The sequence below is a fragment of the Monodelphis domestica genome, chromosome 3 (genome assembly GCF_027887165.1).
Source record: "Monodelphis domestica isolate mMonDom1 chromosome 3, mMonDom1.pri, whole genome shotgun sequence".
Lineage (NCBI taxonomy): Eukaryota > Metazoa > Chordata > Mammalia > Didelphimorphia > Didelphidae > Monodelphis > Monodelphis domestica.
In genome coordinates this window covers 366,344,600-366,365,522 of record NC_077229.1, presented here as the reverse complement: position 1 = coordinate 366,365,522, position 20,923 = coordinate 366,344,600, and the positions used below count along the sequence as shown (strand labels likewise).

The following is a 20,923-nucleotide window of genomic DNA, read 5'->3' as shown; positions in this document are numbered from 1 at the left end:
CCTGACCATTTCTTCCAGCCTCCCATTCAGCAGTAGCTCTCACACTCTTTAAGTTATCCTAAAACACATTGTCTGATTTCTCTTAGGTCTATTATACTTAACTATGTGTAATACTAATGACCAGATAAAGAGTATTTTATTTATCTCTGCACATATTCAATCCATCAATCAAGCACTTATTAGCTACTCTATGTGTCAAAGACCATAAATGCATTTTACTTTTCTGTGTATATGTTATACCTGCTGTCCCCAATCTCCTTTCCTTAAAAGGATAATGATACTTAGGAATATAGTGAAGGAAATATATGCTACACTGAAGTAGGTTGATATATTGTAGGTGCATAATAAATGTTGGGTGAACTGAAATGAATTGTTAAAAACTATCTGACAGGGCTATTTTGAGGAAAGAACTTTGTAAATGTGAACTATTAAAAAACCTTCTTCCCAGTCCTGTCTTCCATGCTTACTACATATTTCTATCATTGTGCAGAACATATCTATTTGCTTGTTAAGGTAGCATTTAAAACTCAACCTTCCTAAAATTCATCACATAATCCCCAGGGTTCCCAGATCAAATTCTCTTCCTGAGTTCTTATTTTTATTAAAGTTATTGTGTTCTCCAATTCCTTCAGGGCAAAAAATTCAGAGTGATATGTGATTCTTTCTTCTCCCTTAACTTCCTACATTGAGCCAGCATCCAAACTTTACGGCTTTCTCCTTCTCATTGTATCTTATATCTATGCCTTCCTTTCAAGTCTGTTATCATGATACTTAGAGCATCATATGATTTCAGAGTGCAAAGGACCTGAAAAGCTATCTAGTTAAATTCATTCCTCAGAATATCCTGTAACACTCACAATAGGCATTCCTTTAAGGCTTTAATTAGGGAATGTGTATTTGTGGGGGGACGGGAGGTGCGGTGGAATAGTACATTCTGAAGCGGTCCTTGCCAGGTTTGGATAGTTCTATTTTTTGCTCTATTCGTTAAGCCTAAATGTGTCTCTCTGAAATGTCACACTTCTCCTAGTTCTGCCTGTTGGGTATATAAAGGGAAAAAAAAAAAACCAAAACTAATCCCACTAACCTATGATAGCCTTTCAAATATTCAAAGATTATTATTGTATTCCAGGCCATACTTCAACATAGTTTCATGTGGCATTGTTTTCATGTCCCTGAGCTACCCTGCATTCTATTCTAGGCACTCTTTTGTATATATCCTGCCACACACACATTTGTACATATATATTTATAATATGCATATTGTATATAATATGTATATATGTGTGTACATATTTATATGATATGATATCTAAAACTGAACATACTCTTTTAGATATGGTACAATCAGTGCTAAGTATTTGAATATTATACTTAGTCAATCTGAATATTATGCTTCTCTTAATGCTGCTTAGGAATTACTTTTTTTTGGTTATAGTCTAGCTATTTGCTCAAAATAAGTTTGATATGAATTCAATTTAACAAACATTTATCAAGTCAATCATATGTAAAGTGTTATTCGACATGCTAGTGATACCAAAGCAAAGGAAAAGAAAAAGAGCCTCTCCCAACCTTCACCAAACTTACATTTTACAACAGAATATAATATATAAACATATGAATGAAAACAAGATAATGAGAACAGGTAGAGTGTAATAACAATTAGATGAATACAAAAATTTTTCACATGAAATATGAATTGTGAAAGAAGTTTAAGGATTCAAGATGCTTAAGTGAGGGGAATGTATTCCAAACATGGCGGTTGGTTGGGTATGATAATCTGTAGCAAATGAATGTAACAAGAGTCTAAGAAGAGCAAATTGGTCAGTCTGTCTTGAAAGAAAAGTTCACTAATATTTCCATATCTTTCTGGTTTTCCTGTTTGTTTTTGTGTTTTCACACATATTTTCTAGCAAGACATCCATTTTCTACATGTGAAATTGATCATTTTAACTCAAAGAACATTATTCATTCCCATCACTTTTAATATAATTTAATCCATGCCATGCTTAAGCCCAAAATGTTATTAAATCTTATTTATTTTGTACAATGTGGTATCTATTCCTTCAAGTCATGTCATATTTAATTTTGTTATGCATCATCACAACAAAACCTTCATCTTCAGTCACTGATAAAAATGTTAAATTATAAATTTCTAGCCAGTGATAAATCTCTAGGGCACTTCACTAGAGAAGACCATTTAAATTGCTATGAAGCCAAAGGCTAATCTTTTTGTCTAGTCAATCTACCCTTTCCAATTAAAATCTAGCAGTACTGTTGTCTAATATTTGTCTTTCTATTTTATCCACATACCATGAAAAGATTTGTCAAATTTGTTAAATCTAGTTAAAATCTTTATCATTGCCTTAATCTGTCAATATAAGGTTTAAATATGTTTTAGAAATAAAGGAAATTAAATAGAATCATCTATTCTAGATGCAGTCATGCTATTTTTTAAAATCAGTATTTCCCTTTCGACATTTTCACAAAGAATTTAATTATATATGTATGTATGTATGTGTATATATATATATATATACATATATATATATATATATATATAAAATTTCAGGAATCCAAATGGATATAATCAATTCCTTCCCCTAGTCTTCCTGCTCTTCTCTGCTGCATCCCCCACCCCTTTACCTCCTTTTCATATTCTTTCTTCTTTCAGAATTGTACATATAATTGCCCATTCTATCAGTACCTTGGGATGCTATTTGTTTGGATCAAGGTAACTTGAAATCATTGAGGGCAATTAGATGATTTATTTTTATCTCTTCACCCTAGAATGTTTCAACTACTTCTTAAATTTTTTTTGTACTATTCTTAGCAGTCCAAACTTTACCAAAGAGTAGAGAAGCAAAATGAGAGGTGAAGTATCTTTGCCATCTCTCCATTGTATTTCCTCATCATCCCTTCAATCCCAAGTCATATTCCTTTTCATTCTTTAATTTTCCTCACTATCAGTGGAGACTTTTAAAAGTCTTTTGTTTTCATTAATATTCTATTTTATAGCAATCTTATTGATAGCTTTTATTTTTAAATCACTTTTAATTTCCAATATGTTACTTCGTCTTTCTCTACACCTAAAGGCAGCATTTATAACAATAACAACAAAAAGTGCTTTACCAAAAATGTCAGTCCATTTTAATAATGTATGCAGTGTTGCCTATACATAATTCTTCTCTTCCGTGAAGAAGGGTCCAAGATGCCTTCTTATATATTTTCATCAGGTTCAAATTTTGTCATAATTACATAGCTTTCATGATCATTTTACTGATTTCATTATGGCGAATTTTATTTCTACATAGTTTTATTCATGGTGTATGTTTTCCTCTAGATCTCATTACTTAATTTTGTATCATTTCATACAGTTCTCTGCATTTTCTTTGTATTTATCATATTTGATGTTTCTTATAGAACATTTCATTTTATGTATCATAGCTTGTTTTTAATTAAGTTATTTTAAAGTATAGACACTTTTAAATTCTTTTTTGCAGTTCCACATTTTCTACCTCTCCCTCTCCCCTTCCTGACCAAATAAGAAGCAATAAAAACATCACATATTACAAATACATATATTCCTGGTTTTGGCATAAGCCATTTTCCAAAAGAAAAAATAAAGTGAAAAAATATGCTTCAAAAAGTACTCTGTGAAGATTTGTTCTCTCTGTGGAGGTGAAGGCCATGTTTTATTATGTATTCTTTGGAATTGTAATGGGTCATTGTATCAAGATTTGTTTAACATATCCATTTGCCAATTGTGGACATTTCCTTTGTTTTTAGCTCTTTCCTGAAGTGGCGCACTTTATAAAGCGAGTCCGGACACCCAGAAGTTCAATTAATGGAACCAATAATCATTTATTAATTTATTTCCTAACTGGCCAGGGCAACCTTCCTAGTGAGAGTTTCACTGGACTGAAGTTACAATGCAGTCTTTATAGGGTGCAAAATACAAAGCAAACAATGCTCATTATGAGACATAACCTTGATGGAGCAAGCAACCTTATCGTCTAGAAGCTATATTGGTCAGTGATGCAGGGTACAGGGCATTCCATTGTATTTCTTATCTGACACTAAGGAAATTATTTTCTCATGGATTCTAATTAATCTGAGCTGCCTGACTTTCACAAGAAAGCTCAGTTCTGATTTCTTCTTTCCCCAAGGACAAACAGATTTTTCTGGTCAATGACTTAGTTTACCTCACTTCATTCCTACTTATTACATAAAGTGCAGCTATAAATATTTTGGTATACATGGATATTTCCTTTTTATTATGAACTTTTTAAGGAAATATACCTACTAGCAGTGGAATTTCTCTGTCAAAGAGGAAGGACATTTTAGTCACATTCTTTACATAATTCCATATTGCTTTCCCAGCTGGTTAGATCAGTGCACACCTGCTCCAATAAAGCATTGGCATATTTCTGTTTCCTCAGCCTGGACAAAGGTAACTATTTCCATGTTTGTACAAATATATTTGCCAATTTTTTTGCTGTGATTTGAAGCTTCACAGATTTTTGTTTGTTTAAAAAAATTAGAATTTTATTATTATTGATCAGGAGCAATCTTTCATATTGTTGTCAACAATTAGCAATTCTTCTTTTGAGAATTTTTTGTCATTAATACTATCACCAAACTGAGCTCATTTGATCGTTAGCATTCCTGACACCATTTTTATGGGGTTTTACTACCCTTTTGAATACATCATCAAAATTATCTGCCTTTACTTTTAACTTCTGAACAAAACTTTATCATTTAAGTTGCTTGGCTAGTTCCATGTGTATCTACATTATTCTCTTTAGATGGATTCCCTATCACATTTTTCTTCCTCAATATACTTGCTTCTGTTAGATTCATTAGGATTTTATTTGAGAGCTTGCCAACCCCTCTTGGTTTGGTGTCCTCCCTATTTTTCTGAATTCTTTATAATTCCTTCTCCCAAGTTCTAGAGTTGACAGATAATTCTAGGCTGTGTCACAAACTTTAAAATGGAATGGACACTTTCCCAAGATTCATATTGTTCCTACTTCAGCCACCATTTTCTCCTTATTAATCTGAATTTCAACAGATGCCCTGATAATTGAACTCCCTTACCAGTGTTCTGTCATACTCTGTATTTTCTCCTCTCCTATCAATCAAATAGCAATACAGCTTCTCTTTATCTCTCTGTCAGTCTTCATCAAAATTCTGTCCACCATGTTTTCTCTAACTGGTTCTTGGAAATCCTGACAGTATATATGCATATATACATATATGTATATAATATAAGATTGCTTATTAATATTATTCTCTTCGATTTATCCTTTTTGAATAAAGTACTCATTGTCATTTTGATGGTGTGAGTCCCATACCACCCAGTCTCAGTAATATCTTGATACTATAGCTAATTGCTTTCTTCATTAGGTCTAGTTTATCTTGTTTATTCTTCATATTTTATACACTTTTATAGACTGTGATATTGTGGAAAGAATACTTGGTTAGAGTCAGAAGTCTAGGGTTCCAACCTCACTCTTACTACTTATTTGACCATGAACAAGACACTAAATTTCTCTGAGTTTCAGTTTCTTCATGTGCAAAATAAGAATTTGGGATTACTAAAGCTACTTTGAGTTTTAAATCCATGATCTAGTGATCCTGTGAACTAAATATCTGGTGCAAAAAACATTTAAAGTAGGGGTCTTGAATTAGAATCTCATTTATTTTATTTACTATATGACTACAGATAATCCTTTATTTTTTTACCTCTCTGAGGATAATTTTCCTATCTATAAATTGAGAACAATAAAACTCATGAGATTGTTTTCAGGAAATCATATTATAAATCTTTAGGTACCATGTAAATTATTTTTATTACTATTATTTGCTGTAGAACTCTTTCAGCTTAGTTTTACAATTGTAGCAGGAAAATAGTGATTTGGTAAACAGGATAGAAGGAACAAAATTTACAACATGGGAAGAAGTGTTAATGTTACAAAGACAGGACAAGGAATTTCTCTGATATAAGGAAAGGAGGAGATGACATTCAAAAATCTAGAAAAATACAGAACAAGGAAGGAGGAAAGTTCAAGGAACTTAATTCAGTTTGGCTTTCATTTCAATAAACTAATAAGATATATTCTATTGATAATGATGAAGAGGGGATAGAACCTCAAAAGAAAAATATGTTACTTTGAGGGAATAAAATAAATAGAACTGTTTCTAAGTATAAAATCAATACATAAGTAAATTCTGGGGTATATCTAATGAAAGAATAACAAAATGAAGTTCTAAGGAAGGGGTGAGGTGAGTTTAAATGAAGAAATTCACTGATACAGAACTTCATTTATAGAAACTGCTTCAGATTTAGTAAAATTGGGATTGGGGATGAAAAAGAATAAAATCAGATAAAATAATCCCCCAGAACTGCCACATATGGATAGGCTAGTGTCACTAGAAGGAGTATGACATTGATGACATCACAAATTCAGTGAAGTAATTTGGGTACGAAGCTATTCTTAACTGAATTGGAATTTAGAGTGCCAAAAAATGAGTGTTTTTCCAAGGAAATACACATGATTTAAAGTTGGGTTTTAAAAGTTGACAGCAATAACAGGTATAAACTAGCACAGTGTCACAAATCACAATAAAATGGAGATCATTATTGTTATCTAATTTAGAGTCTAGTCTAAATTTCTAGTTTGTCTTTGAACTTTTCTTAAAATCAAATGTAATTTGTTTCCTGAAGGTTGAGTCTTCAGAGGACTCTGAAAATGCCAAAGGTTTTCATATACAATATATAGCTAAAGTTAATTTGTAGAATTTTCTTTTGTAGAAATGTTGTTCTTGAGACTAAATTAAGGCACCTGAAATGTGGTTCCATGGATAGAGTGCAAGACCTGGAATCAAGAAGACTCATCTTAAATTTAAATCTGGCCTCAGACACTTGCTGGTTGTGTGAATCTAGGCAAGTCAATTAATTCTCTATCTCACTTTCCTCATCTCTAAAATGTGATAGAGAAGGAAATGATGAACCATTTCAGAATCTTTGCTAAAAAACATCAAAAAGATTCATGAAGAGTTGGTGTCACAGTTGGACACAGCTGAGGAAAAAAAAACACAAAAGACAAATTTCTTTTGGAGATTCTTCTATTAACTACAGCATGAAACTCCTGGCTGTAATTATTGATCAACCAAGGAGGAAGGATCCTTAACAATTGATCTGACATCTAAGCCCAGATCTTTTGGAGTGGAAATTGATAAATGTTTAAGGGTCATATAGGTGAGTTTTCTTCTTTGCATTCCTGATCATAGCCCTAAATACAAACATACTCCCCAGTGTTCTACTTAGTATAAATCACTTCACTGAATTATTAAAACATAGAAATGGCAATATTTTTAATATGCTGGAATAGTTGCTGAACAAGACATAATTTGGATGTATCAAGGTGTCTTTTGTTCTTTTGGCTCAGTTAAAAACATTTAGATTAACCACGATCCACATTCTGCACCCCTATTTCAAATTTTTTATAAATATTTCTTAGACAATACTGTCAGTTCAGAATATAATACATCATGATAAAGAAAGCAAAACATGTATATCTATCTTTTTCTCTATATATCTATTTATCTGGAAAGGAAAGGTGAGGGGGGGAGAGAGTGAGAGAGAAAGAGAGAGAGAGAAAGAGAGAGAGAGAGAGAGAGAGAGAGAGAGAGAGAGAGAGAGAGAGAGAGAGAGAGAGAGAGAGAGAAATGAGTAGAGACCTAAACTTGGAATCAGGAAAAGACTTATATCTGTATCTCATCTTTGATTTTTGGAAGCTTTAGGAGTAAGGGCAAGTTATTTATCCCTACTGAGCCCCAGTTTAGTCATTTGTAAATTATGGATTATAATACTTACATAATCTACCTCTCCAGATTGTTGTGAGGATCAAATGAGATAATAAATGCTGAATGTACTATATAAATGTCAACTCCTTTACTATTATTGATGCTATTAAATGACTGGAAATCAGTGACACCTACAATCAGACATCTATGCATATGTGTGTATTTTATATACATATATACAAATATGTTTATATACACATATATTCTTTTGATTGATTTCAGATGTTAGATTTTGAAAATTTAAGCCAAATAAATTCTCATACCCAGTTTAGAACCACAAAAAATACTGTACATCTTACTAATGAAAGATACTATCTTCTTGAATTCAATCTGCACCATACAGTTTCTTTATTGCTACAGAAGACAATACAACTCTCTGTGCCAAAGTTTAATTAAAGTTTAAACATTTGAAAGGGTGATGATAATGCTTTCACTGATAAAATATTTACCTGTCTTAGGATCGATAGAGAAATAAGGCTGTCCCTGAAGGATGCTGTAAACCACTCTGGCACTATTTCCATAGGTTGGATCATCTGCATCTGTGGCTTTGACCTGAAGCACATATGCACCTAGATAAAAGAAGAGAATATAATAATTGAGCATTCTAAGCTTCTCTATTCTGTCTGCCCTGACATCAGTTTGGATCAGGGTATCTCTGAGTGCCAAAGGTCAAAAGCTAAATAAAATATATTTACATATCTACCTGTATTATACATATTTTAATATCTATTTTTATAAAGAGAGATATATCAATTTTTTTGCAATGAAATTTCTGCCTATATTATCAATAGCATTTTTAAAGCAATTGTAAACACTTTACATTAAAGCTTATCATGGATACTTAAGGAAGGGCTCAAGTTTCATAGCTATGTTCTTAATAGTTTCTAAAGATATTTAGCTTAATAATCTTTTATAATATCAAGCAATCTATAATAACAAATGCATATATTTTTACTTTTTAAATTAAGTCTATTCCTAACCCTTTCTTAACTAACTCCTTATCCAATTAAGTGACCAGGAAAGGTTAGAGAAAAATTATATAGAAAAAATTGGTTGCTCAGAAGCAGGAAGAAATATCTAATGAACAGGGTAGGAACAATGAACTTCTAAACTTCAACTGATAGGGCTTGATTTTACTACCATGATGGCAAACCTATGATACGTGTAGTCATTTTCGAGGATACACAGCTGCATGCCGGCTCAGCCTGCCTTGGAGCCTACAAGCTGCTGCATGCCCTCAGCCCTAGCCATGGTCATGCCCCAGCCAGGCACAGAGGGAGGGCTGTCCCATGCACTAGAAGCTGGGGGAGGTGGGAGGCAAGGGGAGTGGTAGGCGGAGCTTGCCAGGTGGTTGGGGTATGAGTGGGGCTCCTGCAAGGGGGATGGGGTGGGAAGAGCACATGCTGGAAGCTAAATAATATTAAAACCAACAAAAGAAACATATTGACAGATGAAATTAGTAGCACTTGCTTGGACTTGAAGTGTACAAAATATCACCCTTCAATTTAAGATTTAGCCAATGAAATTCAGCAACAAAAAAGTCACTAATAGGCAGATTAGTTAAAGAATCCCCCCCCTCCTTTATCTTAGTTCACAGCACCCCACACAAGTTAAATAATATCAAGACCAACAAAAGAAACCTACTGCCAGATGAACCAAGAAGTCACTAATCAGATAATTTAAATAATTAGTTTTTGGTTTATTAAATACAGTTATATATTACAACTATACATGTCTGTTATTTAAACTATAAATATCACAAAATTATGGTGTTGTTTTTTTTTTTCTCAAAGTGACATACTACCCGAGTTATACTTGTTTTTTTGGCAAATTTTGACACATCAAGCTCAAAAGGCTGCCCATCATTGTTTTACTACCAAGTCAACAATCCTAGTTTATTGGGTCTAAAATGAAGGAAACTTGGAGAATTAATTCTAGGACAAAGATGAATACTGGGTGGCCAAAGCTTTTAGCAGAAGTTGCAGCTGCAACACAGTTCTAGGAAGTAGACTTGCATGTGTAATAGTTAAATTAGTTTCTAATGATAAAAGTATTATATTTTATGAAGTTTATTAAGGATTATTAGAATTAAGAATACAAAGTAGAAAACCACATGCCCATGGCTGATTAGCCAATTCAGGATCCCCAAGCTTAGCATACTCACTACATCTTGTAATCTCTGAGTACAGGAAGAGAGCTCTTGGGAGACAGAGAGCCCATTAAATATTCAATTGTGATCTCACCTGGTGGAGACTCATGTGAGATTATAGGGAATTCTGGGAAGTACCAAGGACTTCTGGGGATTGAAGTCTGGGGTTCAAATATCCATTTTTACACATGTCATTGAAAAGCTACTGAGTGTAAGTTACTGTGTAGACACACAACCTGTGGAAAGCAACTTCAAAGGCAAATGGTGTGGAGCAAATTCTTATCAACCGCCACCAACTGTTAGTCGTCAGACATATACTAAGCACTTACCATATGCCAGGTGTGAACCTTAAAAATTCTCAGACCCTACTTCTTAAGGTTGGGTTATGACCATTCCCCATTTTAAACAATGAAGGAACCACTACTTAAGCCATACTTTACCGGAAGATAAATTTGTAAACTCCTTGCTGAACAATGAAAAATACTTAAACCCATACTTATAGTAAGGCAAAGGTTCTTAAGCTGTGCCTATTTTTAGATCTAATACAAAAGAGTGCTAAGTACCTATAAAGGTCAGGCAACTTGTGAATTTACAAGGAGCAAAGAGGTGAGAAACTTACTCAGAGGTTTTCTGGTGTGAAGTTAATAAAAAATTTAAGCATTCTTAGGTGTGAACTAAGAATGGTCTGTCCTTTGGAAAACATCTACTGTGATTGGTAGATGGGAGAACTTAGGGGAGGTGACATAGGAGAATTGTGACAAGGAAATCACTTTAAAAGACTGATATATATTAATTTAAGGTCGCCAAGGAATTCAGCTATGTAATTCCTAAATGAAAACTCAAGTCAGCAGTCAATCTTTTATGGAGTTTAATTACAATAGGAGGAAGAAAGGAATTAGAGAGAGAGAGAGAGAGAAAAGGGAGAGAAGGGAATAGGGCTTAAATACCCCTTCTGTTTAGGCTGGGCCAAAAGGCCCAAACCCTTAGATAGCTGGGGCAAAGAAAAGAGATCAGTCCCTATTACTCATGTGACCAAAATGGAGAAACAGTCTCAGAGGCCCCCACCTTCAGCTTCCTTCCGCGCAAGCTTCTCAGAGCACACCGCAACCACTCCGACAAACTCCTCAACCACCCCCTCCAGTCTTCAGACCCCCCTATCCTTAAGGAAACCATCCAAGTTCCCTCCCCTCAGTCCTCACATCTACCAATCACCTGTCCATCAATTTCCCTGTGCCAATGGAGGCTCTAGCTTAACCCAGGACCGCCCAGAGGTCTCTGGCTTTGCACATGTCTGTTGAAGGTCATATTTTCAAATAATTAAATCTTTGATCCTTTGCTATAGCCCTTCCTAAATCCTGTTAACCTGAGTAGGGTAGAGATTGGAAAAATTAAATTTTGATCTAGGCTGCAGCCCTTACTCAATCCTGTTAGGACTGAATAGGGTGGAGATTGATTCCAAGTATCTCCATTGTATCAATTCTAAAATCAATCATGACTCAAAGAAATTCCTGTTCTATGCTTAAGCATAGGTCAAAGTCCTTTCCATTGTTCAGCAAAAGTTTTCTGTCCTAAAGTAATCTTAAGAAGGGAGGAGAAGGAACCTCCCATGCCAATGGGGTTCACATTCCAATAGTCAAGACCCACTATCAATAGGAAATTTTTCAAGTATGAAATTTCCCAATGGTGAAATTTCCAACATTTATAAGTCTAAGAAATTTTGAGGTTTACAGAATATTCCCTTTATAAGGAGAGGAAAAGCTGAGTCTCAGGACAGTCAGAAGAATCTCTCTCTGGAGAAGGATGGCTGGCTGAACTGGTGTCTATATTCTTGCTTTGGACAAATCTTGTGGTGAGTGATTAAAGGCTGACTGATCTCTCTCTTAAGACTCAGGTCTAGGCCATGTTGGCTAAGGCCCTTCATACTTATTCCTCTCTTATTCTCTTTCACTTTCTTTAATTCCTCATTTGTATGAATTAAATCTCTATAAAATCCCGCTTACTTGGGTATATTTTAATAATTGGGAATTTTTCCCTGGCGACCACCTTATATTTGATTTTAAAATAAGACACTGTCTTAAAAACATATTTTCTGCAGTCACAATTTAAGACTCCAACTCTTTTATCTGCCACAGTTTATATCTTCCACTATTTTAATCATTACACCGGCATGGTACTATGTGCTGGGAATATAAAGAAAGGGAAAAAAAAAGTCCTTGACCTCAAGTAGCTCAAATTTTAGTGGAGGAGACAACATGTAAAATGTTAGGTACATTCAAGATATATTCAGACTAGATTGAAGACAACTATAAAAGAGAAAAGTACTGATTTAGAAAAATCTGCAGAAGGTGAGATTTGAATTGTCTTGAAGGAAGGCAGGGAAACTATGAAATAAAAGAATGAAGGAAAACATTCCAGGCATGAGGGACAGGCAGTGCAAAGACATGGAGATTGGAGAGGAAGTGTCATGCAAAAAATCAGCAAGTAGCTGCTGGAGTTAGGTTGGGTCTAGAAAAGGAAGTTTCAGGGATGCCACTGATACTGATAAGGCAATGATGAGCTTTTGTCATCTTTATAAAAAAAGTTATTTCTGGCCAGAACTATATGTTATTTCAAAAGCTGAGACAGAACCTTTTATAAGAACTGAGAAACTTCCCACCCAAGTTATTAAATCCTTCTCTTTGGCCCCCTCAAATGGACTATTATTTAATTTGGGAGAGCTCTTTCTGAGTAAATCCATTTCAGAATGAAAAAAGAAAGCAAATCACTAGGGAAAGTAGAAACAAACAACTGGAGTTCATAAGCAAAGATGAATAAGGTGGGTGATCATTCTATCTTTTAATTAAAAGTCAATTTACAATATGATATAACACAATATACATTTATTAAGTGCCTACTATATATCTGACACTGTGATTATGATGAGTTTCTTAGTGATGAACTTTTTCTCAAAGTGGGAGGAAGTAGGGAAGGAATGATGATGATAGAATCAAATCCAAGGAGTACAACTGGTAGGAAATGATGAATTGGATTCCCTTCTGTTTGCTTCCTTCTGTCATAGCTTATAGTAGAAATTTGCTATTACGAAGAGGCAGCTGAGCAAACTATTGTTTTATGTTAAGGAAAAAAGAGAAAGTCTTCTTAAATAATTAATGTCCTAATTCCATAATTAGACATGACAAACAAATAATTCCCCAAAGTTTTTATCTACAATGAGTTGAGAAAGCTACCAGATGACAAAGGATTAGAAATGTTAGGTCAAATAGGAAATATGGTTTGGGATAGTGAATGGGATAGAATGCTGGACTTGGAGTTCCAAGTATCTGTGTTCAGATCCAGCTACTAACTTAACTAACTAGGTACATGGCCACACACAAATCAATTAACCTCTTAAGTCACAATTTCTTCACCTGAAAATTGAGGGGATTAGACTTTTCCTATCTAAAGTCCTTTTCCTATCTAAATCTGTGATCCTGTGATATAGTAAGTATGAAGGACAAGCATAATTATGTAGTGATTAACTTAATAAAAGAATTTGCTATAATTTTGTTTCTTTTGGTAATAAGTAAAACCTTTTTTTAATACAAAGTTCAAGTTAGTATCCCATCTAAATTAGGTGAAAGGATTACAGTTATATACAATTATCCCACAGATTATTAGAGAAAATGGAATATTTCTTAAAAGAATGGGGGTATTAATTCAAGAAGAAACCAAAGGGGAAAAAAAGATAAAATTAAGTAGAGCTTAACTTGAAGCTGCAACAAATGATCAGGAGAGGGGAAAATGAGATACCAATGATATCTGAAGCTAAATAATAGTTACAAAACATTTTCTGTATGGCTATGCAATGGACCAGTTCAGGAAAGAAATAGCTCTTATATGAAAAAATTATCATTCCTTAGAATATAAGAAGTCACTCAATAAGAAGAGATGAAGAATGGTGGTTGATGACTTTCTTTTGGAGGGGGACTGAGGCAGGTATTTGTCTACCCCAAAATGACAATAGAAATCTATGATATTCCCAAGTCATATATCTAGGATGTATTATAATTAAGGGGCTCTTGAGAATGTTTAGGTCTCAAAACTATTACAGAAGTGAGACAATTTAAGAAGGTGCAAAGGGAGGGAGGGGAAGGAGGGACTTAGAAACAAAGTGCTTATAATAATCGCAATAAAAAATTCTTTCAATTGCACAAATCTTTTTTTTTTCTTATAAATATCTGATTTTCAATCAGAAATATAAATATACTCACACAGATATCAATGTCTACATATACACACATATATCTATATATACACATACATACACACACATATATATATATAGACACATACACATATTGGGGGCAGCCAGATGGATTATAGATAGCATATAGATAGATTGGATAGAGTGCTGGATCTCTTTTGTTTCTATATGAAAACCTGTCCAGTTATCAGGACAGGAGATGGTGAAAGATATAGTAATTCATATAGTCTTTAGAAATCAGTTGTGTTCAAGAGAGCTAGACTCCACAAGGCTGGGACTTTTTATACTCCTAAAATGACCACAAAACTGCATCAGGTAATTTGAAGCCAACAAGGTCCTGGGCACTGCTTTAGCTTCTTTTAGTTAATGTTTCCTCATGTTATGGGTGAAAGGAAAGAGGCTGCATCAGGGAAACTTTGGTCCTTACATATGTGACAGCTATTGATGAAAACTAGGCTTTTGTCTGATTTTGTGACTCAGTGAGTGTTTCTTTCTATCATGTTGCAACATGCAGGAAAGAACAGTGCAGTTTTTCCCTTCATTTGTAGGAGGTGAGTCTTTAAAGGATCTCACAGCTTATAGAATCTTTGTAACTTCCATTACCGAAAAAGAAGGCAAAAAATTTAAATAATGTCTATGATCATGCACCATTGGCATGCTCAGGATATGCACCTTGCATGACATAAATGGAATAACTGATCTGGGAACCATATATTGGGTTAATGGTCATTATGTCTTTTCAGATAAAGGGTATTATGTTTGTACTAAGTTTTCATTAACCAGCCTCCTCCCCACTCTGATCATTCAGAGAATACTGCTATATATTCTGAATGATTTACTTCCCAATATTTGTCATCACTTCTACTGATTTCAGTCCTGATACTTTGTTGGAGACATGACTCTGGACTCTGAAAGGTCATCTGACTGGAACATCAGGTCTGATTCATACTGCAAAGTTGGAAAGAGTATTTCAGTATGAACTCAGTGGTAATCTGTATGTACTCTGAGCACAAGCCAAGCTCAGTCTGGAGAAGTTGATCACAAGTCTACCTGAAAGGCGAAGCAATGTGAGCCACAATTACTCTCTTAAATTATCCACTAAGTCACTAAGAGGGTATTAGTGGAAGATGTATACATACTGTCAAAATCACAGAAGCACTAGTTCATCCTCCATGTCTAATATTATGCAGGTCTGGTATAGTGATTTACTCAGATAAGAATGCAAATGTTGCCTAAATTTTAGAAATCAATATTTTACTCAAGAATGACACAAATTGTACTTAATGGTATCATATGAAAGACGTTCTTTTTGCAAAACAACTTGCCCAACATAGGCCAACTTAATGTTTTCACATTCAATGAGAATTATATTCCATATGCAAAACCTTTTGGTAGTGTTCAAATGCTGAAAATAATAGACACTAAAAGACTTTCTCACAAGACAGTTAAACAGAAGAGATTTTTCTCTAAATCTCTGACCTAATACTACCTATATAGTTTTAGAGAACAACCCAATGTACTGAGAGTGACAGTCTATAATGAATGAAGCCCCATGGCTTGATGGTGATAACCTATGATAAATGAATTAAATACAGATTAGTAACATATTGTTGTTGCAGTTTCAATATTTCTAGGGAAAAAAGGGGTCTTAAACCCGGGAGATTTACTTGTGATGCTTCATAAACAACAGTGTTTGTGAGAGCTCAAACCAACATTTTTGACAAGCTAATGTGATTTTGCATAAAAAGCATGTCAGGTTTATATGGCAAAGAGAAACTTCTTCAAAACTTGAGCCACTGGTAGGAAGTGAAAGAAAAGGAAATCATGATTAGTGATTCATATTTGAGAAGAAATAGGAGAGTTTAAAGTTCACAGAGAAGAATATTAGGGCACAATGTCATAAATAGCTACCTAAGATAATAATAATGGTCTAAATTTGCAAATTGACAGATGTTTCTTGATCCTGACCTTTTTTTTATGATTATTCTGAGACTCTAAGAATGAACACATAGATAAACTTAACTAAATCAGATCCAACCTAACCAAGATACTGAATCTTTATTAATATGGTCAGAATTATACTTTCTGATAATTGTCATCATGTCTTACTTGGATCCAATCATTTCCCTTTATTAGATAACATCTCAAACTGCCTTTTTTTTTTGTATTGTGCATGTCCTGGTAAAAGTAAACATCTTAATTTTTTGCTGTGAAACTATAAATGAAGGGTAATTTATTACAGTAAACAAAGGTTCCTATATACCTGGTCATGAAGTGCTTAGAACTTACTGAAGAGACTTCAAGTGATTCTAAACAGAGCTCTAAGCAATATGTTAATTAGTGGTTAGCATCTTGAACCAATTTTTTGAAGTCAATTTTAAATTAACTCTGAGGACATAGTTGTAAGAACCTTCTCCTTGGACAGGAATTGAAAGGTATTTGAAAAAAAGGTACAAATTTATTCAGAGCAAGCAATATTGTACTGTTTATTCAATTATTATTGTCAATAATAATAATATTAAGCTTAAAGACTTAAATCATTAACTACTATGAGGAACATTAGAGATTATGTTATTCAGCACTACTATTTGATAGATTAAAAACCAGTCAAAATGTTTATAAAAAGTTGAGGAGCCAGATTGCTGCCTAATTAAGGTCATAGAATGTTGGCTCTGCAAAGGATTTTAGATAAGATTTGTCAGAAGATAGACCCCTACCCTCTTTTCTTGATTGGATTTAAGTGACTGATAGGGATAGGTTTAAGATAACCAATATTGTGATTCTAAAGTAAGTAGTATAATTCCATCATAATCTTAATTACAATCAGTAGAATTCATGATTTTTATAAAGATTCCTAAGGAAGCATAAAACTGCTTGCAAGGGGATTTTCAACCCCTCCCTTGTAACTTATAAAGTTAGCACTTCTCTTTATCATAAGATGCTGACCATTTGAGTTTCATGTCCAGATATGGTTGAAACATCTATATATACCCTTTCCTTTTTTGGAATTCACCATAAATAACAAACTCCCTCTCCAACACCCCCCGCCCCCATCATATGAATCTTGGGTAATGGTCATTACTATTTTTCTAAATAAGGGTATTGCCTTGTTATTTAACCTTTAGACTAATATGGGTTTCCTAAATGAACTAACCATTCAGCTTTGTTGTTGGTAACTGTTTCCTAAGAAGGTCTATATGATGTCTTGTGATACATGTCCTAAACCTCATGTGAAAATATAAGTCATGCTCCTTGTATGGAAATATCTAGTTTGTTACTTGTATCTATATAAACCGGGTCTCTCCCACATTGCATGGTCTCTTGCAGTGGTCTAGTCAATATATGCAGGAGACCGGTTTTGTTGGGAGATTTGGCCCTCTTCCAATAAAATCTAACTTTCTACCTTGACTTGGACATTTTTTACTTTTTTGACTTTATTCATCTAAATTTTCTCTATCAGTTTGGTGGATTTATCCCTTCCTCCCTACTTAATCCAATCACCTCATTTATAAATGAGGGTATTTAATCCATAAAATCAGAATTCATCCTATCTCATATTTGGGAGGGATTTTAATGGTGATAACAGTCAAATAATATTGTTGTATCAAGATAAACATAATTTGGATGCTTTTGGTTACTGGAGAGAAGAGATGGAAGAGAGAGGTAGAAGGAGGCAGGGAAAGAGGATTGAGGGAGAGAAGAGAGAGACAGAGATACTGAGCAAGGGACTCAAATGACATTTAGTCTCTATAAGATTGAGAACTGCACTTAGGTGTATTTACCCCATAAACACTTTCTTCCCCTGCCCAGGTCAGCAGAGCTTTATTCCAGAATTTTTCAGTGTTTTAAATCTGTTCATAATTCCTGATTTAATTAGTAATTTAAAGCTGGCTGATGCCAGATTTTTAAAAAATCCATTAGTTTTGTATGCCCTTATTTGTGAAGGAGGATCTAATGAATGGTTTCTTGTATACAGAGATTTAATAAAAGGACAGGGCTTAGAACCTGGGTCCAAAGTACCAGCCTTTCTCCTGGCTCAGGGCTGGAACTAAATAAGAGAGAATTTCAATTCATTTTGATTGACTAATAACTTTTATAAGTTTCCAAATAGCAGAGATAATTTAAACAATGTGAATCTGGACCATTAGCCCTAGGCAATGCCTGGACCTAGAGTAAGCAGATTTAAATGTGGAATGGTAACTTAGTAAACTGGAGGCTTCTTTCTGAGGTAATTAACCTTAGGCAATTTTACTGCAGGTAATATTCTCTATAGACAAAAAAAAAGTCACTCTTAGGGGCAGTTTAAGGGAGAGTTAAGATGGGGGGCTCAGCCTTTCTTCTTAAAGTAGGAGTTAGCTAAAGCTGGTTTGCCAGTGAAACTAACCATTAGCCACCCTCTGTTGCATATTTAAAATCATTATTATCCTCCCACTCTTTCCCTTCTTCTGGCTAAAAGTCACCATTTCCTTTTAAGCACTTAATGATCAGAAGTTCCATGCTACCCAATGAAAATTTGCAGGTCCATAGTTAAGTCCTAGGTCATTGCAATGTTCTTTATGGAAATCTAGTGAGCAGAGAGGCAGAAAACCTTTTCTCCATCAGCTCCTCCTTTCTAGGTCAGCACCCTTTACTTGGGAGAGCATGAAAAAGTGTTGATGTGTAGGTACCAAAACTCAATACTTAAATGGGTCTACTATCTCATGGAACTCTGGAGTTCCTTCCAAAAAGTGCCCTTCACAACTTGTCCATACCTAACTATCTTGTGCCACTCTTATCAATGTCCACTCAAGTGTTGGCTGAAAGGGGTGTACCAAATACCCAATACTCTGATTACACACTTTTTTTCCTTCAGAGAATCAAATCAGTTCATCTTAAACATTTACCAGCACACCACTGGGGCAAACTCCTAAGTGAAATAAAAGTTTATACAAATTTCCCTCTGATCATATTGCAAGGGGGGAAATTATGAGGCTGGCTGTAAGTTAGTAATTTTATTAATCAAAAGTAGTAGGAGAAAAAATAGGAGAGAAATATATTTTCCTCCCTGCTCCATTTAGCTTGCTATATTCTGTGGCTGCCATTAGGACCCCGTAACCATGCGCACTAGGAAATCCAGCCAGCAACAAAACCTAAAAGAGAGGGAAATATGCTCTTGTCTCAGGTTTTCAAACCTTCATTATCCTGCCCCCTGTCTCATGATCTCTAGACTCCATTCCTGCCTTTTTCCAGCTGTCATTCTATCCTTGCCTCCAGGTCAAGTTGTCAACAATAGATGAGGTCATGATATCCACCCCAAGAAAGGGGAGAGGGTAAACTTCCCCACATAATACTTATTCTAACCAAGGGTTTCTGAATCATCATACTAATCCTGTTTCTCACTCCCTACTGCTGTATTCATTATTTCCATATTCCTTATAACCCAGTCTCCCCATTGTGCCATTAAGCCTTTCCCAGAGGTCTGTTGAAGACTTATGAGCAACTATTAAATGCACTTAACAGAAAGAGCTACCTTTACCACATTGATCTCAGGGTTGGAGGAATTTTCCAATCTCTGGAAATTTACCACTCCTAGAGATTTTGATTTGATCTGATTGTAATCACTTTAATCCTATCAGTCCTCCCAGTAGCCACAAAATCAGATCTAGAGTATTTGATTTCACCAAATGTTAGTCACTCCTTCCAGTTAAAGTTTATTTTAAAAACATCTCCTGCTTTATAGTGGGTACTCCTACAATATCCTCTGTTGTGTGGTAACTCCAAATTGCATTCTTCTATCCTATTAAAGACTCTTGCTACTACTTTAGTAGCCTCTATTTTCAGGTTCTCAACAAATGTGTTTTCACCTTAAATCTTTTCTTGACCTCTCTTTCTTCTTTAGGCTTCCTGACACAGCCTCCCCCAGCCACCTTTTCTAGTACTGACTGCTCTTTCACTCATTCTCCCCAGATGTCTGGTGGAGGAGGCAAGATAAAACATTTTCTGTTCCTCATTGTCACTTCCAGATTCTCCATCTACCATCATCAATAACCCCTTCTTTGAAGTACATAAAATCCACTAATATTCCCTAATTAAAATTCTAGTAGCTACTATTTACTGATCTTCAGAACAACAATTCCTTCTTCCCCAATGACATCAGCACTTGGCTCAGGCTCAGTCTTTCTCTCCTCAACCTCTAAAGTCACATTAGGGGTCTTCAATATATATAAGGAAACTTCCTCAAACACCCTAACCTCACAGTTCTTTAACATACTCAACTCATTTAGCATTACCTGCTTTTTCACCCCACCTAAGTCATACTTGAAGATGGCTATACCATTTCTATGTTCAAGAACTTTGAAATTCCCTTATTTATTCACTATCTAGTGTCTTTCCAACTTTCTCTCTATCAGTCCTCTATCCTGCTCTTAGTCCAGACTATATCCTCTAATCTATAAACCTCAAAATCCTATCCCAAACCATTACTCCTACACTAATTATACTCTCCTCCATTCCCCTTACTGGCTTGTTGGTAAAATAAATCAATGCCCCTTTTCTGTGCCCAGTTATCATATTGAAAGACTCGCCATGCATATCCTCAGGCTTAGATCACTCATGCTATCTACTGTCTTTACTCCTTATATATGTGTAGCTAAAAGAAAGTTTTAGAAAATTATAAAACTGAA

The 20,923-nt window shown here is 34.7% G+C and overlaps 1 protein-coding gene across 2 annotated transcripts in view; it reads right to left on the bottom strand.

Annotated features, from left to right (window-relative positions):
- Nucleotides 1–20,923, bottom strand: part of CDH12 (cadherin 12) — a 1,480,679-nt gene that overhangs the window by 143,815 nt on the left and 1,315,941 nt on the right. For both annotated transcript variants that reach the window (XM_056824264.1, XM_007486837.3), the window contains one exon: nt 8,319–8,438. In XM_056824264.1, coding sequence (XP_056680242.1) covers nt 8,319–8,438 — 120 coding nt within the window. The remainder of the gene's footprint in view (nt 1–8,318; nt 8,439–20,923) is intronic.